Source organism: Salvelinus sp. IW2-2015, linkage group LG15 (genome assembly GCF_002910315.2).
Source record: "Salvelinus sp. IW2-2015 linkage group LG15, ASM291031v2, whole genome shotgun sequence".
Classification (NCBI taxonomy): Eukaryota; Metazoa; Chordata; class Actinopteri; order Salmoniformes; family Salmonidae; genus Salvelinus; species Salvelinus sp. IW2-2015.
The window spans coordinates 17,586,039-17,610,822 of record NC_036855.1 but is presented as its reverse complement, the minus strand read 5'-3'; the positions used below and the strand labels follow the sequence as shown (position 1 = coordinate 17,610,822).

At 42.1% G+C, this 24,784-nt stretch overlaps 1 protein-coding gene across 12 annotated transcripts; it reads left to right on the top strand.

Annotated features, from left to right (window-relative positions):
* The first annotated feature begins 1,159 nt into the window (after nt 1-1,159).
* LOC111973955 (RNA-binding protein Musashi homolog 1) lies at nt 1,160-23,921 on the top strand. 12 transcript variants are annotated; one of them, XM_024001422.2, is made up of 15 exons: nt 1,161-1,301; nt 1,640-1,680; nt 2,481-2,562; nt 2,730-2,814; nt 7,792-7,833; nt 8,538-8,630; nt 13,597-13,645; nt 14,316-14,398; nt 14,504-14,621; nt 15,520-15,600; nt 16,273-16,329; nt 19,490-19,546; nt 20,801-20,934; nt 23,571-23,616; nt 23,783-23,915. In XM_024001422.2, the coding sequence occupies exons 1-14, from the start codon at nt 1,243-1,245 to the stop codon at nt 23,610-23,612; spliced, it is 1,023 nt and encodes a 340-aa protein (XP_023857190.1). In that variant the 5' UTR covers nt 1,161-1,242; the 3' UTR covers nt 23,613-23,616; nt 23,783-23,915. The 12 variants fall into 12 exon arrangements, with proteins under 12 accessions (XP_023857193.1, XP_023857190.1, XP_023857189.1 ...); XM_024001421.2 differs by having other exon boundaries at nt 20,780-20,934; XM_024001415.2 differs by having other exon boundaries at nt 15,463-15,600; nt 20,801-20,955.
* Nucleotides 23,922-24,784: the final 863 nt, after the last annotated feature.

Genomic DNA, 24,784 nt, shown 5'->3' with positions numbered 1-24,784 from the left:
ATTTGGACAAAAGCCTATACTGTAGTTATACAATGGTATGTTTTGTGGGATTGATTAAAAGTCGAGAGCCGATTTATAAAGGCAAGCTACTGTATATTTAGTAATGCAGTGGTCAGAAAGCTAACAAACAACTACTATACCTGACCTACTGTGAAACTAAATAGAATTCTAAGCTTGTAGGCTGTACAGGGTTGGAAACAATATGGATTAGTGTGAGCGCCATTTGGTGTTAATGTTCATCAAACCTAGTAATTCATTTTGTTGACTATGTCTTGTAAAGTTTTGCAGCAACTTATGTCACCTTAGTGAGTTGGGTGAACTCAAGCACATGTATTAGGCCTGTGGGCCAGTTCATTCAATCCTGTTATCCAACTGAATGAAGACATGCTAGCACATTCAATTTAGGATTGTTTCATTGCAAACCATTTGTCAAACTAATAAAAAATGACTCTCTCTTCAAGACACCTGTTGAAAGAGAATCCCAGTTAAACCCAGTGAGGGGGAGCACCCACAGTGGGGTTTGAACCAGAAACCCTGAGGTTATAGGGAGAGTGCACTACCTCCTGTGCCTTAGATACAAATCTCTTGGAAGAGGCCAGTATATTTTCATCTATCAAGGAGTGGGCACACAAGTTTAATAAATCCAATGCTTACAGATTGAAGCCCACTTACAAAAGGACATTTGAAACTCTTGAAATATCCCATCACTGGGCAAGCTCCATCTCTCCTGTGGCATAAAGGCCCAGACCTCTTGGCAGAAGTCATAGTAGCACACGTTACACGTCTACTTCTATTTTCAAATATGAATATGGCCAAGCTTAACACCTTAAACAGGTATGATATTTGGAGCCCAGACTATAACAAAAATTATAATTCCAATTATTTCATACAATATTATCATTTATACAAATTAGAATACCTTTATTGATATCTCTATTTGTATCTTTTACACATTTTAAGAAATTGTTGTATTTATAAGCGTGCGTAAAATAAGCGTGCGTAAAATAAGCGTGCGTAATTTCGAAATAGTGTATGGGATAGAGCCGTGCACCGCTGACGCTGATGAGGGGAACTAGCCGGCACAGGGAGAGGAGGAGTCTACCAGCTCCTTGAGCCCGATATACTCCTCCCTTCTCTCTGCAACAGCCCGTTCCCCCCTTAAAACCCTTGGCCAAACCACCGCCCCATCACTCCACTCTGCCTGTTTTTCCATACGGTACAGTCTGAACACACGGACACGGAATGGAGATGGAAAGGAGCCAGAGCAGCCTGTCATCCACGGACTCCCCTCACGATCCCTGGTAAACTTACCTTCCCCGTCGGCTCTACCTAGTCCTGAGATCGGATACACCTTCAAGACAAGCCCATGAGTTGAAAGAAACTTCCTATTGGAGTATTGAGATGAAGGAGAGCATGCTCGCACTTTTTGTGTTGTTGGTAGCAGTGCTCATCTTCTGAGAGACCGCTCATTCATAGTATTTTTGTGGACAGAGAAAATATATTTTGGTTTTAATAACGGTGTTATAACTTATAATAACTTATATAACGGGTCGACATTTCTAAATAATTTAACTGTCCTCGTTACCTAACATCAAAGCTTACATGTACATTTACACTTGCATGTGTTCTTTTTTTTTAGCAAAATGTTCATAGGCGGTCTCAGCTGGCAGACAACACAAGGTAAGCTTATTCTCGCCTCAAAACTTGATCAAACTTTAATCCGTTTATTCTCTTATACAATTCTCAGTCATGAAGCTGTTTAAAATACAAAGTGAGAGTTGGAAATAAGAATCTGTAAAAATCATTGTTTTGATTCAAGATTTCTAAAAGTGATGAATGAGTTGTGCTACTTGTAGGCTACTACTCTCGCTTGCCGTCTATATAAATCAAATCTGTGGTCCAATGCTGAAATCAAAGCGCTCATTCAACACAGATCAGAAGCCTACAGGGGGACATAATAAAGAATGCCAAGTTGAAAATAAACCAATCCTAAAGTAATTAGAAAAAACTACAACTGGCCTTAGGCTATAAATCCGTGAAAAATGTGTGGCATTTTGGAAAAGGAGTTTACAAAAGTTCTGATCAATAAACCTTGGCAACAAGCTATTGTTCAAGACAATAATTGCACACTTATAACATAGTGCTAGAGCTTTTCTAGCATCTCTTGAGGGATGAGTTTTGTCCAGATTCTGTAATTGGATCATAATTGACTCTTTATGCAGTATGTAGGTTGATGTAACTGTATAGGCTGTCATTGTCAACTTTAAACATCCCTTATTTTACGTTCTCATTTCTGGACACTGGACAGTAGCATTGTTGATGTCTGAAGACAGTCACAGACTGCGACCATCAGAAAGTTAAACAATGGTGGCTACAATTTCGCCGTAGTAGGCTATATGTCACACACCACCTGCTGTAGGCTTATGCTACGGACATACTTTTTTTTGTTGCGCACAATTTCTTACTATTCTTTCTTTCAGAGGGATTGAAAGAGTACTTTTGCAAGTATGGCGAGGTGAAAGAGTGCATGGTGATGCGGGATCCAGTTACTAAGCGCTCGAGGTGAGGGAGGCGTCCGCGGTGCAGTGTCCTATCAGAAAAGCCCGCTCGGGCACAACACAACAGTTCAACTGCTAGTCATGACATAGGTCTAGTTCATTCATATTCAGATTATTATCTGTGTCGATACTTTGTGTTTAATGATTGTATATTCTGATATTTTTTTGAAGGGGTTTTGGATTTGTCACTTTTGTTGACCAGGCCGGTGTGGATTCAGTTTCGGCAGTAACCAGGCATGAGTTGGATTCAAAAACAGTGAGTTATTAAACCACTAAAAGTATTCATGTAGACGAGCACACTCTTCTAGTCTTATCACTTCCATTTCACCCAATACTACAAGACATGTTTCCACTCTCAAGAACTAACTGAAACATTATTGCAAATGGCTGTAGCAGTTTGATCACTTTGAATATTCTTTTAGACATACACTACTTGTTCTACTTTTTTAAAGTTCTTACATTATCTCTAGGAAATAAGTTGAATATACATTTTTAAAATTAAGTAAATATAGATAGGGCTACATTATTGCCTTTATATGGCACTATTAAAGAAGTTGCCATTACTAACTTTAATTTAAATTGGACTTATAAACGAGGCTACTAGTAAAATACTTTGGAATGCTGTTCCCATTATGATTTGCAAGTGTTCTTCACACTTGAAGTGTAATGGGATCTAAAATGTACATGTTGAACCATGGAGGAAAGCTCAGGAATAGACTGGGCTGCAGAATGTGCTCTCTCTCCCCTCACCCTCCCACAGTGAAACGGTCAAGAAAGTGTTACTCGGTGTCAATTTCCATGGTAACTGGGGGACCCAGACAGGGTTGTGCTCAATAGCACAGTCTCTGCTTCATAGCAAACTCATCAAACATTCCGCATGCTGTTTTGTGTTTCAGTTTGCAAATATGTCTTATGTGAACAAATCTATTAATTCATTTGTGCCTCTGCACCCTGAGACCAGTAAGCTACAGATGTTGATCTAGTTGGTGCAAGATAGTGATTTTCCTAACATCATATAGGTGCTATTCCATAGGGAGTGTCAGAACAACCACTACCATATGGAATGGCATTATGATCACTTGTGCGAAAACTAAAAGACATTTCAGAACTTCATTAGCCAAATCAAAGATCGCCCCATTGTTTCAGACATAACCTGTTTCTATGTGTACATGTGCGTGAGGGAATGCGTGTAACTTGTGTTTGTAAACTCTGTTGTGTGAGTGTGTGTGTCTTTGTCAGTAATGAATGTGGGCTGGTCTGGGAACAATGCTGCCCGTTGGTCGCCATAGGGACGGCTGAGTTCCCCCTTACTGGGTGGGAGTGGTGACGGCTGTGGGTAGATCAGTGGTGGCTGGGGGTAGATCAGTGTATTGAAATGTGTTGAGGTTCGTTCTCCCATTTTGTGTTTGGAGCGGGACACCATCTCAACATATCTACAGATACACACAAGGAAGATTTGTAGACACTTAAGAGGACACCACTCAGGAAGGAAGGAATGATTAAAAGGGGTGATAGTTAGGGTGGAGCACTTTATGGGATGGGAACGGGACAGTTTCAAAGTGGTACAGTAGTTTTGCACAAGCATTCTGTACAGAAGTATGGAAAGTGGTTTGTAGATAAACAATAGACCAAAGTCTGACCAAATCAAAAGTTACTGCAGCAGTCTGATTTGGCATGATGATAACTTAGAATGAGGGCTTTAATGGTTAGTCGCCATGGCTTTTTTGTCTCCATGATACTTTCCTCCAAAGAAAATGGACACAAAACCAACATCTTTGAAAATGATAATGTCTTCAATACCAAACGAGCCAACAGTTTAAGCTCATAGCAAAACCCTAGAGCAGTAATAGGTTAGATCAATGTGATGTCAGCTGGAGGGAGCTTGGCTGAGTGTGGTTGGTAACAGGGTGGGACTGTGCTCTGCATGGATGGTGCTCTGTGGCATCTTTAGAGTGTGTGTTTCTGGCAAGGAGAAGGCTCAGTGACCAGCGGCAGGGGTGGGATGGTGAGTAGAGTAGGCTTTAGTTTAGAGAGAATACCCTGCCCCCTCTCCTCTCTCGCAGCCACAGGCAGGTTATCCTGTTAGAGAGTTCTCCAGTGGCAACAGAAAGAATGTGCCATGCTCTGACAGACTGAACTGCTCCAGGACAAGAATGGAGAGAGGTTTACTCAGACAGGAGAGTAGAGGGCAACTATTCTCAGAGTTGGAGAGGAATTAATGGACTTTTATTTGTAGCTGCTAGCACACTGTCTGCTAGTGACTTGAGTAGCCCATCTACCCATCTATGCAGAATTATTATATTATATTGTTGTAAGATTATACTAGCTCCCCATGGTGTCTACAACAAAATGTTCTTGGGTCCTAGTTGACACAAGTTGACGGAGGGGGATAGACTGGTTGGCTGCTATGGGATTTTGATAGAGAGGGCCCTATCTGAGTGACGTTGGGCTGTAAAGGTTTAGAATAGTGTTTGTGGGAAAATGAGTTTTACAAGATATTATGTCATCCTACATTTCTCCAGCATAGCTTTAGCACAAGGATACTTCAATAGGCAGATATACAGTATATTGATGATAACAACAGTAGTTCAATTTCAAGTGCTTCAAGTTACAGAGTGTTAAAGACCCCTGCAGCTTGTAGAAATATTCTGTCTAAACATGGAGAACTGTGTCAGTCGGACTCAGTCCTGAATATGGACATTGGTGCAGTCCCACACCTGCTATGCACCCACAAGGCAGGTGCTCAGTCCTAAGAAAAGGAAAATATTAACCTGTCCTAAACATCGTCCAGGTCAGATCAAAGCAGTTTGAGACATCCTAAAATCAATAATTCTATTGATTATAGAATACGATGTTTCAGTTCACCCTAATGTGAAGAGACTAACACGCTGACCCAGAAGGAAGAAGATGAGGAGGAGGAAGGGAGGGAGGGAAGGTGGCAGGAGGGATCACCCCATCTGTGATTAGTATGGATCTACAAAGCAGCTAATAGGATTGAAGGAAAAATGCTTGGGTTGTACTTCTGAGTCACAGATATTTTACTTGACAGTGTGTTTGACCCCTGAGTTTGTGTGTGTTGCTAACTAAGGCCCGGGTCGTGCACCTCACCAACTGTTGCCTATGGTTGGACAGTAATTGATCAAAGGGATTGTTCTGATTTGATAAACCCCCTTGCCTTGTTCTTAGACTCAGCTCTGTGGACGGTGGGGGTGAGCCTGGGTTACGGCCTGGCCTGTCTCTCCAACACCAACACCTCTGCCACATTTAGCATCCTGGAACTGTTACCATCTAATCAATATGTGATCATTAGATTTTTTATTCAATTTGCATGATTATGTCTGTTATTTTGTCATAAATATAGAAGAAAGGGGGCATTTCATTTTTTCTAAAATCAATTGTTTATTYGGCACATTCATTTGGTTTTTTAAAATACTTTTATTAAAAAGTTCCCTCACCTGTCTAATGTCCATATTTCCCCCCATGGATGTGTGTTGGTTGCTCTATGTTGATTTTGTCTGTTTGTTTGTTTTTGAATGTGCACAGGAGTGTTGGACATCAGGAGGGTTGGTGACCGGAGGTGACTATCAGAGTAGTCTAGAGACCATAGAACTAAACAGTAGACTCTGCATCCGATACTCTGTCCAGTCTAGCCTAGCCTTCTCACACTGCTCTATAGAACCTGCCGTGATGTCTACACTACACATGTAGACTAAACACTGTACTTTACTCTGGTAAACACATGTGGTTTACCATAGAGGCTCTAGCTGTTTACTGTAGTTCTGCTCTACCCCGTCATGGTTACGGACTAATATAGTGCTCTTAGCACTGTACTGTCTTACTGTCTCGTAGCATAACAACAGTACAGCGTGGAGTAGTCTAGTCATTCTTTAGTTCTGTTAGATCAGTATAGGCTAATACTATAGCTAGAGGTCTCCAATTGCTGTACTATAGTCTCTATAGTTGCATCTTTTTGGCATGGTGTAGTTACTCTTTATCCAATCTGAGTAAATTACTATATTGTAAATGTATGAAATCAAATGGGTTTGGCTTTTGTGTGACACATATCCTGGTGAATCTACAATTGACCTGACAGTTTATGTAGTTGCATTGTTATTATATTTATTTAGTATTATTATTATCATCATAAAATGTCCAATATTTCAGTCTGCACTGTGAGTGATAGCTTAGCTCTCACGTTTACTGATGCTTTTAGAGCAGAGGTCAACACAGTGTAAGAACTGTGTGATGAAAACACTATGAAATGTTGATTTTTAAATAGCGCACAAGATCATCATATTGTCTTAACGGGAGAGGGAGGCAAAAACAAACAAACACAAACAAAATGAGGCTGATGTGCTGTCAGTGTGTGAGGTTGATGGATTTCTCCTCTGTTTGCGTCCGACCATTCTCCCTCCTTGTCTTCCTCTTGTTCTGTGCTGTTTCTCCYTTTCTTTAGCTCACTGTGTCTCTTTCTCTGTCCTTTTTTGCGGAGGTGAGATGTGTTTGTGATTGTAGTGCCTGTGTGAGATTCCAGGAGATCACATGTCACATGTTGGTGACGAGAGGAGGAGAGGGCTTTGGAAGGCAGGCGGGCCAGAGAGGAGAGGCACCTCTGTGCCTCTGTCACTCCAACATTCCCACACATTCTACCTGCACAAGCACACCAATAGACCAGCACTTCTGAGGTTGGAGCAATATTCAGTACATCTGAGACCAGCTCTGGCCAGTGCACGATGTAGGCCAATTGGGTTATTGTTAGAATGAAGTTAAATGAGAATTACTTAGTTCCAAATCTACCAGCAGATTCTTTCAATTCAAAACATTTGATTTGTCACATGCTTCGTAAACAACAGGTGTAGACTAACAGTGAAATGGTTACTCGTGGGTCCTTTTCCAACAATGCTGAAAAGAGAACATTTCTTCAAAGAGAAAGCACATTTTATACTCAACATTTTTTCACCTTCTATGCCCCACCTTGTGGGAACAATTACCCCTCCATCTATCCTCTACTTGTCTTATTCCTCTAGGTCTCATAATGACCTATGTACTGGTGTAGCATTATAACCCAAACACCCATGCTAAGGAACCCTTACAGGATGAGGCAAGGAGCAGCATCAAAGAGACCATAACCATGGACTTGGTTCACACAGATTCACCTGATTGCATGGGCTAGTTTATCTGTATTGAACTGTGTGTGTAAACAGGCCTTTCTCCTCTTAACTCCCTCCTCTAGATTGATCCGAAAGTTGCGTTCCCGCGTAGAGCCCAGCCCAAGGTGAGTGAGCCAGTCTAGTCATTATTTGTCAGGGCTTAATCAGTCCAGTGTGAATGACATTGCTGGGAGGGAGCAGGTTAGCCTGTGCTTGCTGTGTTTAGCTTTTCACATTCTATCTGGGCTAATGCCTTGTAATGAGATGAACATGACTGCTGCTGTGACATCACTGTGCTCCGTACACTCTTATGTGATCAAGTGGCTTTTGTTAACACCTTATACAGCACAATAATGTACATGGTATATTCTCAAGAGCCTAAAGTGTATACGGCAAGTTCACCGGCATTAATGCTGATTGTGGTATCAGAAGTAATTTTCTACATAAGCAGTGCAATAGTATGTTAATAATGTACTGTACTGTTGGTCGTGATGGCATAAAGATCAACATAAAGTCTGACCATTTTGTGGTTATACATGGGCAGAGCTATTTCATCTGATTCCTTTATTTGCCATGCTACGTGGTCTTTTAGGAGCTTTAGGGGAAATTGGAAACATGCCTGCTGGTGGTTTTTCCATTGGCACCTGAATTATTTTATAATTTAGACGAAACACATGAGAGATGATAACACAAACATATGATGGACAATACCAGGCTACCCAACGACAGCCACCATTAATGGTTGATCTTAACCCTTGGTTTTATCACAGTTACTCATTCATGAATTCATTCTCCATCCATTAATARACGGACCCATTTCTCCTTGCAGCTAGTGACTCGGACCAAGAAGATCTTTGTTGGAGGTCTGTCCGTGAACACGACCATCGAGGATGTTAAGGCGTATTTCGACCAGTTCGGAAAGGTAAGCAGCATGTGAGCTAGTATTGCTATTGAATGTGTCTTTTTAAAATGTTTTATTTAGCTAGCTAGGTAGTTAACGTTAGCTAGCGCTAGTCGGTTGTACCGGCACCAACACTTCGGTATTTCTCCTCCTATAGCTTGGCCTCAAGCTTCTTTTTAAATGGTGTGCCAACATGTAATTCATTTGTATTTTTTATCGTTATAAGCCGTGATACATCTACAGAGCATTCGGAAAGTATTCAGATCCCTTGACTTTTTCCACATTTTGTTACGTTACAGTTTTATTCAAAAATTGATTAAATTGTTTTTCCCCCTCATCAATCTACACACAATACCCCAAAATGACAAAGCATTTAAATAATTAAAAAAATACAAAAAATATGAAATATTACATTTACATAAGTATTCAGACCCTTTACTCAGTACTTTGTTGAAGCACGTTTAGCAACGATTACAGCCTCGAGTCTTCTTGGGTTTGAAGCTACAAGCTTGGCACACCGGTATTAGGGGAGTTTCTCCCATTCTTCTCTGCAGATCCTCTCAAGCTCTGTCAGGTTGGATTGGGAGCGTCGCTGCACAGCTATTTTCAGGTCTTTCCAGAGATGTCCGATCAGGTTCAAGTTGGTATTCAGGCCAAAGAGTTCAATCTTGGTTTCATCAGACCAGAGAATCTTGTTTCTCATGGTCAGAGTCCTTTAGGTGCCTTTTGGCAAACTCCAAGCGGGCTTTCATGTGCCTTTTACTGAGGATGGGCTTCATTTTGCCACTCTACCATAAAGGCCTGATTGGTAGAGTGCTGCAGAGATGGTTGTCCTTCTGGAAGGTTCTCCCATTGCCACCGAGGAACTCTGGAGTTCTGTCAGAGTGACCATCAGGTTTTTCGTCACCTCCCTGACCAAGGCCCTTCTCCCCAGACTGCTCAGTTTGGCCGGGGGGACAGCTCTAGGAAGAGTCTTGATGGTTCAAAACTTCTTCCATTTAAGAATGATGGAGGCCACTGTGTTCTTGGGGACCTTCAATGCTGCAGAAATGTTTGGGTACCCTTCCCCAGATCTGTGCCTTGATACAATCCTGTCTCGGAGCTCTACGGACAATTCCTTCGACCTCATGGCTTGGGTTTTGCTCTGACATGCACTGTCAAATGTTTTCCAGCTAGGTTTTTTTAGCTTAAAGATTTTGTTGTAATGTTTGAATCACTTATATATCACATGAATACACATTAGACATGGCAAAATGTATGGAATTGCAAGAAAATGTACTTTAAAACTGCACAATCTCTCTGCACCCATGACAAAATGTGTAGAATTGCAGGAAAAAAGCTTTAAACCAGCAAAATGTTCTCTCTGCCAACAACAGTTTGTGTTATGAACAGTGCCTATAGAAATAGACGTGGCGGGTGCACGTGCAGGGGTGGTGTGGGATGTTCCCCAATGCTGGAAGGGGGGTCTGAGTGAAATAGTTTGGGAACCCCTGTCCTAGTAAACGTGTCTGGACCATTAGATAGTAATAGCGCTGACGTCATTCACGTATTCCTATGGAAAACTCCTGATGGCACCAAAAAATCTTTACATGTCATTGTGAAAGTGGCCGTAGCTAGCAAAGGATCATGGTTGATGTAGTCATTTTCATCCTGCCTGAGAGAGTCAACCGGCAGCCTTCTCGTAGCCTGCCGACCCGTGATTGGTCTGTGTCAGCAAGTGGTCCTGTGTGACGACAAATGTAGTAGTCGGAATGGATCACTATTTGATTAAATATATTGATTTGTAGCGAACTTTTAAAGAATTCACCTTGGGGATTTATGCCGATCATATAATTTACATAGGCTTTCCTGCCGGCTTTTGGCACGGCTAGGTTGCAACACAGTAGCCGACCAACAGAGCTCCAGACGGACACTGGGGGGCTGGTGGATCTGTTTCTTGGACTGTGTTGTTGAGGGGAGGAGATGAGTGTGATGTTGCATCCTCCTCCATGGCAGTGTTTTCCTCAACACGTCTCACATCTTTGTTGTTTAGATGAAACTGATTGCTGAGGTAAGGGTAAAAATTAAGTGGAATAGAAGAGTTGCTTTGGAAGGAAGGAGAGTTACTTGTGGGAGGGGTGGAGGAGAAGAGGGATAGAGAGAGTAGAACCAGAGTGGACAGGCTTAGGGAGGTATGGAGCACTAGGCTAAGTTAGGGAAAATAGGGAGAAAAAAGTTTTGGAGTGAGTGTGTGTGGCAATGGTGGGGAGGGATTATCAGAATCTGAATTAATCTGATGTAACAGCTGCTTCTACCCCAACCCCCTCCTGGCCCATTACCGTGGTGACCCGGCTTGCCCATTGTCCCCAAGTAATTCAGCGGGCAAGGGGTTTTGTGTTGAGGGTGGGGGGTGTGTCAACCCAGGAGTTGTGTAACAATAACACTCGTCGACCAACGGTCAAAACAGACCCAAACCAACATACTTTTCACTTCCAGTCTGTCATCAGTTCATAGATATTTATTTGAATATCCGTAGTGTACTGTTTTTACTCTTCCCACCATAAATTCTCAAGGGTCTTGAAAATGAGAGAGGAGAGAGGAGAGAGAGAGAGAGAGAGAGAGAGAGAGAGAGGAGAGAGAGAGAGAGAGAGAGAGAGAGAGAGAGAGAGAGAGAGAGAGAGAGAGAGAGAGAGAGAGAGAGAGAGAGGAGAGAGAGAGAGAGAGAGAGAGAGAGAGAGAGAGAGAGAGAGAGAGAGGAACTAGGCCAGAGAGATGGGGTTGCAGGGATTTAATGGGACTATTAGATATTTGAACAAAGCTAGGCAAATATTTTGGAATCTTCAAAATATTCTTACTTTTTGTTGACACTGTACCTATTTTAAGCAGGCAAAACTTAAAATAGTGGCCGCAGGTAACCTACAGAAGTAGGTAAGGTGCAATTCAATAGGAAATCAGATAAACCAATGAGCCTGGATGCTAACTAGATTAGCTTTCAACCCCAGTAATAGGCTGAGGCAAAGCTCATTTATGTAGTTTAGTCAGCCATTAGTCAGTCTAGTCTAGTCAGTCAGGGCAGAGTTTGATTATGTAATATTACATTCGAAGTCTTGATAGTTGAAATGGTACTTCCTGTATCTATTATATACAATACTGTATGTGACACATGAAGTGCTTCACTCCCAATCATAAAACAGCATGAACGGAATGAGAGAGATGGATGGATTGAGAAATGTAGGCTCCAGCCATCCATGGAAGTTCCTGATTATACTGCCTCACTGGACCTTTTGTATTCTGTCCTGCTCTGGACAAGGGGGTGGAGAGAGAGATGGGGAGAGAATGACAGGGAGGATGAGCGGTGGAAGAGGGAAATATTGTCCAGTGCGCCATTAAAATGTCCCGTGTTTGAAATATCTAGGTTTAAAAGACAGTTATTGATTTAGAAACATTTTGTTAAATGAGGACATTATTGCCGTTTKAACTTTTAATTGCACTGGGTGCTTGTGGTTCATCTCTGTTGATGACTCTATAGCACATGTGAATAACATATCTTAAGTGTCAGTTCTGCCTTTTTGCGAGTTGTAGATTTCAGCATATAATTCAGCTTCTAATTCAGTACAGTTTTGTGGTGTAAACCGTGGAGTGACGTTGTCTGTGGTGTTTCATTGCTGTGTCATGGGGCTTGGCCTAGAAAGAGGCAGTCCTGGTTAGGGAGACAGGAGGGGTGATAGGGAAATGTCAGAGTGGAAGGAGTCAGTGATTTGAGAGGGCTAAGACCAACAGGTCTTCTTTCACACTGGCTGGAGGCACTCCTCCCTCACCCTTGACCTTTCTGCGTGCAAGCTGCCCAATGATATCCCCAAGCACACACACACACTCACTCTGACACACTCACTGACACTAACACAATGTACCAGTTCTGGGTGGAACCGTATAGGCCTGTCAATGGTTCTGGCAAAAAGTTAGGTGGAACCATGTGCACCTGTCAATGGCTTTATTACAACCGAAACACATTTTATGTGGAAAACTCAGATTAATTTAGGAGTTTATTTGAATTTAGGAGTTTATTTGAATTATAATAGGTGTGTGATATTTCATGCTTCTTTTATTAGATTTTGTATTGAAAGGTATTAGTCTGTGTTCAGTTGAAGGATATACCTGGGTCTCTTCACTTTGAAGGGGGGGACAGAGAGGGAGAGAGAAAGGGCACAAGGAGAGGAGGAGTTATGGCTGGCTGTGCCAACAGACAAAGCCTCCACACCTCTTTGTTCTCTTGCTCCCATTCTTTGTCTCTCTCTGTTCTCCTCCCTCCCTATTTTGTCCCATACTTTCTGTCTCCACCTTTATCTCACGACACTGTATCTTCTCTCTCACTCTCTCTTGCTCTCACTCTCTCACACACACTCATCTCTACCTCACTATGGTCTATACCCGTATTCTCTCCCCAGTCTCTCTTCTTGTCATCAATTCTATACTTGCCCACATTTTTACTTTACTTATTGTACCCCCTACCACTCTCTCTGTTTCTCTCTCTCACCCTCTGTCTCTCTCACACACACATTCTCTCTCTCTCTTCACAAATAGTGCTTGTTGCCCGATAAAGCTCTTTAGGAGAACTTCTTGCACAATTGCCATGGGAAGGGCAAACTTTCGAAAGTAGGGGGAACGAGGATGGATTATGTCTTCTTTTTCAAAGAGATTGCGACAATGCAGTTCAGAGGCAGGAAATCTAACAGTGAAGGGTTTCTAATTTTGGCATGAATCAAACATTTCCTAGCGACCATCTTGTGCCCATGCACCACAAATGTCCCCTCAAGATTTTTTCAGTTTTTTTTCTTATTATCCTTCCCTCTCCTCCTTTGTAACCCCCCCTCCTCCTCATTCTGCCCTTTCCATCCATCTGTTGCTGAGCCTCCCTGCAGAACTTGAGAAGGGATGAGGTCAGACAATATGGTGCGAGCGTGCGTTGTTTGAGGTGATGTGTGTACAACTCTGTGTTTGTCTCGTCTAGGTTGACGATGCCATGCTCATGTTTGACAAGACCACCAACAGACACAGAGGTGAGACTCCATCTCTGTATCCTCAACAACACATTTTTTAAAACATTTTGGTCATTTAGCAGAAACTTTTATAGTTAGTGCATTCATCTTAAGGTAGCTAGGTTAGACAACCACGTATCACAATCGGAGTAAGTAAAACTTTTCTCCAGAAAGCAACTATCAGCAAAGTCAATGCTAGTAGGAAAAAAAACACTACCCCCCCCCCCCCATAGGCTGAGCAGGAAGAACTGAGCATCAGGAGAGGAACGAGGCTAGGCTAATTAGTCCGTTAATCGGGATCAGGATAAAGCCTCCTTAAGCTCCTCCTCCCCACCCTGGGCCTGATCGATTATGACAGCCCACCAGCTTTACTGGGCTGAGGGAGGAGGGGAGGCTCGCTGGCCTAGCCAGGAGGGATGGGAAGGAGGAGGGGATGAGCCAGGAACAGCACCCCAGAGGGGGGAGGGTGCCAACATTCTAAGCAGTTATTACAGGACCTAATACAGGAGGGGGTTAGCAGCAGTGCATTAGCCCCACACTCTAACCCCCTAGAGACAGTTGAAGGGATTTACCCAAACTTGGGTCTGAGATGTCCAGTAATGGGAACAAGAGCTTTAATCCATTGTGTCAAGCACAATGCTTCACGAGTTGAACCTCATCACATACATTATTTGTATTTTGTCTACTCCAGGATTTGGCTTTGTCACGTTTGAGAATGAGGACGTGGTAGATAAAGTGTGTGAGATCCACTTCCATGAGATAAATAACAAAATGGTGAGCTAAGAAGGCCGTAAATCAATCCTTCGTAATTCAATACACAATGTAATTGTGAGAGGTGTAGTTGTTGACTGTTTTTCCCCCCTCGTGTGTTTCTGACAGGTGGAGTGTAAGAAGGCTCAGCCCAAGGAAGTGATGTCACCCATGGGCTCGGCCAGGGGGCGCTCTCGGGTGATGCCCTATGGCATGGACGCTTTCATGCTGGGTATCGGCATGCTGGGTAAGCTCATAGTGACGATGAGGACGACAGTAATGCCAACGATGATGATGTGGCCCCTTATATCTTGTTACTCCATATCGTCAAATGACTGTGAAGCACTGTAAAGAATCTTCTCGTAATATCATATTTTACATCATGTGGAGATAATTTACCACAGAAAGTACAACCTCTAGGGGACAGATGTCATACTCCTTATAGGATCATCTCCCCATAATAAGATAATTCCATACTTGAGCCTGCCAACTGAAAAGTCTATTTAAACATGTACTACCAAATTAGTTTAAGTGGTACCCTGGAATTTATGCAATCTATGGTCTTAGGGTAAAGTAGTGCTTGTATGTGTGTAATATTGCAATTTATGAAATCCCAAATGACACATTGGTTTCCTTACCCTGTAAGCAGTCAATGGACAAGGTATGACAGCAATCCATGCTTTGGCTTAGTTTCCCTGGCACTGTTTCCAAATGCTAACTTTTTACCATTTGTGGCAAAAATCCCATTGAAGTTATGGTACCGATATTAGCATTTCACCAATGCATGGATTGCTGTTATACCTTATCCTTAGACTGCTTACAGAGTAAGGAAATCAGCATGTCATTTTGTCATTTGGGGTTATATGACACCACCATCATCTACTGTTCAGTCTGAGAACTGCAATATTCACAATGACATTGGCAGGACAAGGGGAATTATAGTCAAGGGTACAGTTGTTAAGTTAGATCAACTGTGGGCTGAGCATACATACACTAAATATCCTATTGGCTGATCTAGACTAGATAATGTCATTGACTGCATTGTTTCTATGAACCTGTTGTAACATTGACAGTATCCTCTTTCACAGGCAGGGGGCAGCACTGTTTCACTCAAACACAGACCCATGACTGTCCTTTCACCATAGGTTACCCAGGGTTCCAGGCAGCTACGTATGCTAGTCGAAGTTACACTGGCATCACCCCTGGATATACCTATCAATTCCCTGGTAAGAAGCTACTCCTCCACCCATTCATACTCCCTTGAGTCAATCATGGCCATTTTGCCCGTTCCCTGGACCATCAGTGAGCAGTAGAGGAGTCCAATCATTTGACGATGGTTGTGTAATTCTTAGGGTTTATTCATTTCCAGTTGGTGTGTTTAGACTCGTCATACTGTATATAGCTCCCACAAAATACAGACAAACTCTTTAACCAATACACACACATGCCTCCATGGAAGCTCATAAAGCACTCTGTGTGTGTCATTGGCTGCTTGTAAATATCAGGGAGTGGAATGACATATGCTTTGTGTGTGATTGTATGTGTTAGTAAGAGAAAGAGAGAGAGTGGGTGTGTTTGTGAGGGCCAGTATATTCTTAATCCATCCTAACGTATTAGGCTTGTACGACCAGTTAAGCAAATTAATTCTTCGGCTACGTCAATCTGCCACTTCCCATTCCCTCTCTTCTTTCATTTCTTCCTCTTACTCCATCGCTCCAGCTCAGTGTTGTGTTCCCCTGTCGTCACCCTAGTTGTGTGTTCTCTGCAGGTGTGTGTGTGTGTGTGTGTGTGTGTGTGTGTGTGTGTGTGTGTGTGTGTGTGTGTGTGGTGTGTGTGTGTTGTGTTGCCCTGCCTCACTGGTGGTGTGTTTCAACAGCACTCTGATGTTTTTGTTCTAGAATTCCATTTAGAGAGGACCCCCCTTCTGACATCATCCCACCCCCCTGAGCTCACAGGTCAGTCCCTCCTCTGGCCTTTACAAGCAGCTTGCTGTCAGTCTGCTACACACCCCTTTACTGTGCTACAAATTAGTTATTACAAAGTGACACCAGTAATTACGCAGTAATTACACAGTACAGAGTCGTGGGCTTGCACTTATCAGTGTTTTTGTTAATATACACTACCGTTCAAAAGTTTGGGGTCACTTAGAAATGTCCTTGTTTTACCATTATCATCGACATCATGTCAAAACTCTAACATATGGAGCTACATAGTGATGCAAGGTACACTACCGTTCAAACGTTTGGGGTCACTTAGAAATGTCCTTGTTTTGAAAGAAAAGCACATTTTTTGTCCATTAAATTAACATCAAATGGATCAGAAATACAGTATAAACTTTGTTAATGTTGTAAATGACTATTGTAGCTGGAAACGACAGATTTTTTATGGAATATCTACATAGGTATAGAGATATGGCTTTTYCTTTACAACTCTGCCTAGAAGGCCAGCATCCCGGAGTCGCCTCTTCAATATTGACGTTGAGACTAGTGTTTTGCGGGTACTATTTAATGAAGCTGCCAGTTGAGGACTTGTGAGGCATCTGTTTCTCAAACTAGACACTCTAATGTACTTGTCCTCTTGCTCAATTGTGCACCGGGGCCTCCCACTCCTCTTTCTATTCTGGTTAGAGACAGTTTGCGCTGTTCTGTGAAGGGAGTAGTACACAGCTTTGTATGAGATCTTCAGTTTCATGGCAATTTCTCGCATGGAATAGTCTTCGTCCCCGTGCCTTTACATGGCACGCCGTAATTTGGGCTGAATAAAAAACCCTATTACGCATTCCTGCGCCTGTCTCCCGAATCTCTTCATGCCGACGTGACAGAATAATCGACCAATGAGGGAGACAGCGGGAATGGCCCGTCCGACGACGCTGCGACTGGTCCGTCCGGCGCCGCCGCAACTTCAGCAGCTACAACTGGCCTGTCCGACGCCGCCACAACCGGACCGTCCAACGCCACTGCTACTGGTCCGTCTGACGCCACCGCAACTTTGGCAGCGGCAACTGGCCCGTCCGACGACGACGCTACTTCGGCAGCTGCATCGGGTCCAGTTCGACCCGCACTGCGTTCCTGTGATCGTCCTCGAGGCCGGTGTCGTTGCGCYTCCGGATCCCTCTGGAACTTTCATCACGCACACCTGTCCCCTATTCCCACTGATTAGCAGTTGTATATACAGTTGAAGACAGAAGTTTACATACACTTAGGTTGGAGTCATTAAAACTTGTTTTTCAACCACTCCACAAATTTCTTGTTTACAAACTATAGTTTTGGCAAGTCGGTTAGGACATCTACTTTGTGCACGACACAAGTCATTTTTACAACAATTGTTTACAGACAGATTATTTAACTTATAATTCACCGTATCACAATTCCAGTGGGTCAGAAGTTTACATACACTAAGTTGACTGTGCTTTTAAACAGCTTGGAAAATTCCAGAAAATGATGTCATGGCTTTAGAAGCTTCTGATAGGCTAATTGACATAATTTAAGTCAATTGGAGGTGGACCTGTGGATGTATTTCAAGGCCTACCATCAAACTCAGTGCCTCTTTGCTTGACATCACGGGAAAATCATGGGACAATCATTGGGTTTCAACCCTGTGTTTTTGTTACGTGTTTGTTTGGTCTTTGTCCCCGTGCCCTTAATCGGCACGCCATAATTTGGGCTGAATAAAAAACCCTATTACGCATTCCTGCGTCTGTCTCCCGGATCATTCATGCCAACGTGACAGCGTTGTATGAGATCTTCAGTTTCTTGGCAATTTCTCGCATGGAATTGCCTTCATTTCTCAGAACAAGAATAGACTGACGAGTTTCAGAAGAAAGTTATTTGTTTCTGGCCATTTTGAGCCTGTAATCGAAACCCACAAATGCTGATGCAGATTTGGCATGGGTCCTCAGATCCTCAAAAAGTTCTACAGCTGCACCATCGAGAGCATCCTGACTCGTTGCATCACTGCCTGGTATGGCAACTGCTGACCTCCGACCGAAAGGCACTACAGAGGCTAGTGCAAACGGACCAGTACATTACTGGGGCCAAGCTTCCTGCCATCCAGGACCTCTATACCAGGCGGTGTCAGAGGAAAGCCCTAAAAATTGTCAAAGACTCCAGCCACCCTAGTCATAGACTGTTCTCTCTGCTACCACACTGCAAGTGGTACCGGAGCGCCAAGTCTAGGTCCAAGAGGCTTCTAAACAGCTTCTACCCCCAAGCCATAAGACTTTTGAACATCTAGTCAAATGGCCACCCAGACTATTCGCATTGCCCCTCCCCTCTCCACACCAATGCCACTCTCTGTTGTCACCTATGCATAGTCACTTTAATTAACTCTACCTACATGTACATAGTACCTCAACTAATCGGTGCCCCCGCACATTGACTCTGTACCGTCACCCCCTGTATATATTGTTATTTTTACTGCTGCTTTTTAATTACTTGTTACTTTTATCTCTTATTCTTATCTGTATTTTTTGAAACTGCACTGTCGGTTAGGGGCTCGAAAGTAAGCATTTCACTGTAAGGTCTACACCTGTTGTATTCGGCGCATGTGACTAATAAAATTTGATTTTGATTTGATTTGATGCTCCAGATACTCAACTAGTCTAAAGAAGGCCAGTTTTATTGCATTTAATCAGAACAACCGTTTTCAGCTGTGCTAACATAATTGCAAAAGGGTTTTCTAATGATCAATTAGCCTTTTAAAATGATAAACTTGGATTAGCTAACACAACTTGCCATTGGAACACAGGAGTGATGGTTGCTGATAATGGGCCTCTGTACACCTATGTAGATATTCCATAAAAAATCTGCCGTTTCCAGCTACAATAGTCATTTACAACATTAACAAAGTCTACACTGTATTTCTGATCAATTTGATGTTATCTTAATGGACAAAAAAATTGCTTTTCTTTCAAAACAAGGACATTTCTAAGTGACCCCAAACGTTTGAACGGTAGTGTACCTTGCATCACTATGTAGCTCCATATGTTAGAGTTTTGACATGATGTCGATGATAATGGTAAAACTCATTTTCTGACTGACTTGTCTAGAGAGGTCATGTATGTTTTTGTAGCCTGAGCTGGATGTGTAACCTGTTGTACCTCCTCTTCCCTGTCAGCCATTCCTCTGTCGGCATACGGACCAATGGCAGCAGCGGCAGCAGCAGTAGCTAGAGGTATGTCGGTGCTGTTTAAGATGAGGGAGGACGATTTTTCTTCTATTACAGCATATTGGATGACTGTCATTCATATTCCATTCACCCAGTTCAATGTAACAGTGATAGGTTTAGGCTACTACATGATACTCAGATTCTCCCTATACCCATCATGAGGTTGCTACAACATAGCCTACGAATAAACATTTACAATGTAGGTGCACAGGTCAAGAGACAAATTTGAGTAATCAAGGTGACAGACAGTGACACGTTCAATACTGTCTTGCACATCAAGCTCAGGGATGGGCAACTGGCGGCATGCGGACCAATTAAAAACTATAACTTACTGTTGAGAGTTAGAATAATAGAATACACAAGGTGCAATTTTTTCACTCAATTAGATCATGTCAACTAAAATGTTTTTGATTGGTAAGTTAGTCTAGCAGCCAGCTATCTAAACTTTTAGTAAGCATGGTCAAATTACTGACCGGTATGGGGCCCTTTGATCATCAGTTATCATATTAAAAAGGGTAAACATTTGCCTACCCCATGGCAAAATGTGTAGAATTGCAGCAAACTTGCTTTAAAATGGCAACATTTTCTCTACGCCCCATGCCAAAATGTGCAGAATTTAAGGAAATTAACTTTAAAACTTTTTTTTCTTCTCTTCGCTGTCACRAGGGGGGCCGCTAAAATGTTCTAGATTCATTCTCTGATCATTTGATTGGGTGGATTACACGTCAGTTCATGCTGCAAGAGCTCTGATAGGTTGGAGGACGTCCTCCGGAAGTTGTCGTAATTACTGTGTAAGTCTATGGAAGGGGGTGAGAACCATGAGATTTGGTATTGTAGTCAATGTACCCAGAGGAGGACGGAAACTAGCTGTCTTCCGGTTACACCATGGTGCTACCCTACAGAGGGCTGTTGATTCTACTGTAGACCTTCATTGTAAAACAGTGTGTTTTAATTAATTATTTGGTGACGTGAATATATTTAGTACAGTTTTATCAAAAAAGGAACACTTTTTTAATGTTTCACAATTTTTCTGAAATTCACTGAGGAGGATGGTTCTCCCTTTCCTCCTCTGAGGAGCCTCCACTGGTATGAGGGGTTGAAAGACTGAAAACCTCTGTCATCTGTATCTCTGCCAGGGTATGACTGAATGGAGAAATTGTCTGTTTGTTGTACAGTATTTCTTGTGTGTACTTAATTCTGTGACTGTCCACTTATTTGCATCTGTATTTGATATATTAGGCTCCACCCCCTCTCGTTCAGGAGGGTTCCTGGGAACCAGCAGCCCTGGGCCAATGGCAGACTTGTATGCTGCAGCCAATCAGGAGTCTGCTGTCAGCAGCTACCTCAGCGCTGCAAGCCCCTCCCCAAGCACTGGGTTTGGCCATAGTCTGGGGGTAAGACACAGCCCTTATCACGTAGGTATTTTAGACCCTATTCATTTTTTGGTAATGCAAACTATCTGTTCAGTTTGTCATAGGAAGAATATCTATGCCTCATAGCAGTGCTTCTAAGATGTTGATCTTGGCATGTGTTTATAGATTGAGTGGAATATCAAATAAAATCAAAGTTTATTGGTCATGTACACAGATTTGCAGATGTTATCACAGGTGCAGCGAAATTATTGTTTTTCTAGCTCTAACAGTGCAGTAATACTACACACATAATCCAAAAAGTTCAAAGAAAAATGTTGAGATCAATCCAATTAACAACCCAAATAGCACTGTAACAGTAATCCAAACGCAATCTATGCGTATGTACACTGGATTAATTTATACAAGATATACTAGGAATGATATGAACAGCAGTAGATATATTAGAATGAACTATGTCAAGAATCCACTATATACAGTGCATTCAGAAAGTATTCAGACCCGTTGACTTTTTCCATATTTTGTTTTACATTACAGCCTTATTCTAAAATTGATTAAATAAAAATATTTCCTCATCAATCTACACACAATTCCCCATAATGACAAAGGGAAACAGGTTTTTAGAAATGTTTGCTAATTTATAACAAATAAAAAAMAAGTATTCAGACCCTTTGCTATGAGACTCGATATTGAGCTCAGGTGCATCCTGTTTCCATTGATCATCCTTGAGATGTTTCTACAACTTGATTGGAGTACACCATTGGTAAATTCAATTGACTGGACATGATTTGGAAAGGCACACACCTGTCTATATAAGGTCCCACAGTTGACAGTGCATGTCAGAGCAAAGCCCAAGCCATTAGGGCGAAGGAATTGTCTGTAGAGCTTCGAGACAGGATTGTGTTGAGGCACAGATCTGGGAAAGGGTACCAAAAAATATCTGCAGCATTGAAGGTCCCCGAAAACACAGTGGCCTCCATAATTCTCAAATGGAAGAAGTTTGGAACCACCAAGACTCTTCCTAGAGCCAAATTGAGCAATCAGGGAGGTGACCAAGAACCTGATGGTCACTCTGACAGAGTTCCTCTGTGGAGATGGGAGAACCTTCCAGAAGGACAACCATCTCTGCAGCATTCCACCAATCTGGCCTTTATGGTAGAGTCGCCAGACGGAAGCCACTCCTCAGTAAAAGGCACATGACAGCCCGTGTGGAGTTTGCCAAAAGGCACCTAAAGGACTCTGACCATGAGAAACAAGATTCTCTGGTCTGATAAAACCAAGATTGAACTGTTTGGCCTGAATACCATGTGTCACATCTAGAGGAAACCTGGCACCATCCCTATGGTGAAGCATGGTGGTGGCAGCATCATGCCCTGGGGATGTTTTTCAGCGGCAGACACTGGGAGACTAGTCAGGATCGAGGGAAAGATGAACGAAGCAAAGTACAGAGAGATCCTTGATGAAAACCTGCTTCAGAGCGCTCAAAACCTCGGAAAGTGAACCTTCGCACCAGTCTAACAGGAAAACGACCCTAAGCACACAGCCAAGACAATGCAGTAGTTGCTTCAGGACAAGTCTCTGAATGTCCTTGAGTGGCCCAGCCAGAGCCCGGACTTGAACCTGATCGAACATCTCTGGAGAGACCTAAAAATAGCTGTGCAGCGACGCTCCCCATCCAACCTGACAGAGCTTAAGAGGATCTGCAGAGAAGAATGGGAGAAACTCCCCAAATACAGGTGTGCCAAGCTTGAAGCGTCATACCCAAGAAGACTCGAGGCTGTGGTGCTTGAACAAAGTACTTAGTAAAGGTACCGAATACTTATGTAAATGTGATATTTCAGTTTGGTATTTTTTATAAATTTGCTCAAATTTCTAAAAACATATTTTTGCTTTGTCATTATGGGGAATTGTGTGTAGATAGATGAAAAAAAAACTATTTAATAATTTTTAGAATAAGGCTTGAACGTAACAAAATGTGGAAAAAGTCAAGGGTTCTGAATATTTTCTGACTGCACTGTAAATACATATCCGGTGTATAAACAGTGTAACTAAAATGCAATGCACAGTAGTAGAAATATTAAAATGAGCTATGTCAAGAATACACTTTATAAATACACAGTACAAAACCCCATAGCAAAATGGATAGAATTGCATGAAATTAGCTTCCGGACCTGAGTTCGGAATATAAATAATATATATGTGAATGGTGTGTATAGACAGAATGGTCAGTATGTGAATAAAAAAGGTGTGTATAGCATATAGGGTGAGCCTTGAGTTGAATACATTACATACGTATAAAGTGCGGAAAACAGTATGTAAACATTATTAAAGTGACCGGTGTTCTGTTTACATAGGGCAGCGGTCTCTAAGGTGCATACTGGGTGGTAGCTGGCTAGTGTCCATTCCTTTGTTATGACTGTATGAGCATCTGTCTGTCATTGTGTGACTGATAAAATAAAAAAAGGTCAAATGAACAAGTAATGTTGCTCTCGTGTAATGAGAGCCTATCTATACTGTCTATTTTGACAGACTTGTCTGGCAGATTTGGTGAGGGTTGTGTTATTGTATTGTTGAGTGTGATATTGGTGTTGTTGGTGGTTTTGTTGTGATGACTGGGTGCGCCCTCTAAACACTCCTGTGTGTCTGACTGCTCCCTACAGGGCCCTCTGATTGCTACGGCTTTCACTAACGGCTATCACTGAGAGAGTGAGTCTGCTACTACACCCACCCACAGCATCACATACTCAGAAGTGTCATGTTCCATTCAAATGAATCACTCTAATTTACTGTATATTTATTGTAACAAATGTATAGATATGTTGTCTAATAGAAACATGAAAATAAAATAAACATTGTCTCTATTTCTCTGCAGGTCTGTGGTYTGAGAGATGGAAGGAGTTGAAGCTGCTTTGAGCTGATCCGACTCTCTATGGTTACTCCTCTCTGGCTGTGTGACCCTGCAGTTTGGACCCTGATCCTTGACCCCTGATGTCCCCGCCCCTCCTCCCGCTGAGGATCTCTCTTCTTCAGACTTCCTGTGTTCTGTCTTAACATCACCTCCTGTCTAACATGTTACTGTAGTTAGCAGAAAGGAACAACAACCTTTCAAATGTTTCTGCTTGTATTAGAAAGACATGCAGATCATTCTAGCTACTTTTTTCTTTTGTTTTATTTCACTTAAATGTTTTGTGAAAATTGTAATGTAATCTCATATGTCTTGATTCTTTGTTTAGTTTTTGGGAAATGTTTTGTCAGAAGGTGTTTTATTGAGAGGCGGAGAGGGAGAAAGAGTGATCTCCATGTATGAAATGTGTGAAGGACTGGAACAGTAATTTCTACTGAATAAGTGTATATTTGTCTTTTAGTTCATACTGAATTTTAACAGAAAATGTCTGATTAATGAATTAAATTTGAAAAACGTATTACAATGTTGAAAATGTATATCTTGGTAGGTTTTGAACAAGCATTTGTTATACTAATAATGATCAAAGTAACAAAATTGATAGTCATGAGTCTCTTTCCAGTCAGATTGAACCGTGTGATGTCTGTTTTTGTAAAATATTGTAAATATAACTGTATTTTGGATTCTGCAAAAAAATGAAGGGTGTTGGGAGGGCAGGGGAAATGGTACGATGGTATTTGTTTTCAGCAGATATTTTTATAGTTTCATTGGAAACCCAGACTGGAAATCCAGACTGTTCCATATCATAGTATAATAGAGACGGGAGGTCAGTCATCATCACAGGTATTGTCAGACACAAACTGTGTTTTTGTCAGTCAGTTTTATCATTCTCTTTCCACTGGACAACATTCATGACACTAACATGAAGTTATGATATAGTTTTATGGGAGGGTTTATTACTGATGTATTTGT

Bases quoted from the DNA above. Each gene is read 5' to 3' on its own strand.
- LOC111973955 (XM_024001413.2), top strand. From the start codon at position 1,243: ATGGAGATGGAAAGGAGCCAGAGCAGCCTGTCATCCACGGACTCCCCT. The intron at 2,563-2,729 runs GTGAGGGAGGCG...ATTTTTTTGAAG, and splicing joins CCAGTTACTAAGCGCTCGAG to GGGTTTTGGATTTGTCACTT. The intron at 14,622-15,462 runs GTAAGCTCATAG...CCTCTTTCACAG, and splicing joins GCTGGGTATCGGCATGCTGG to GCAGGGGGCAGCACTGTTTC.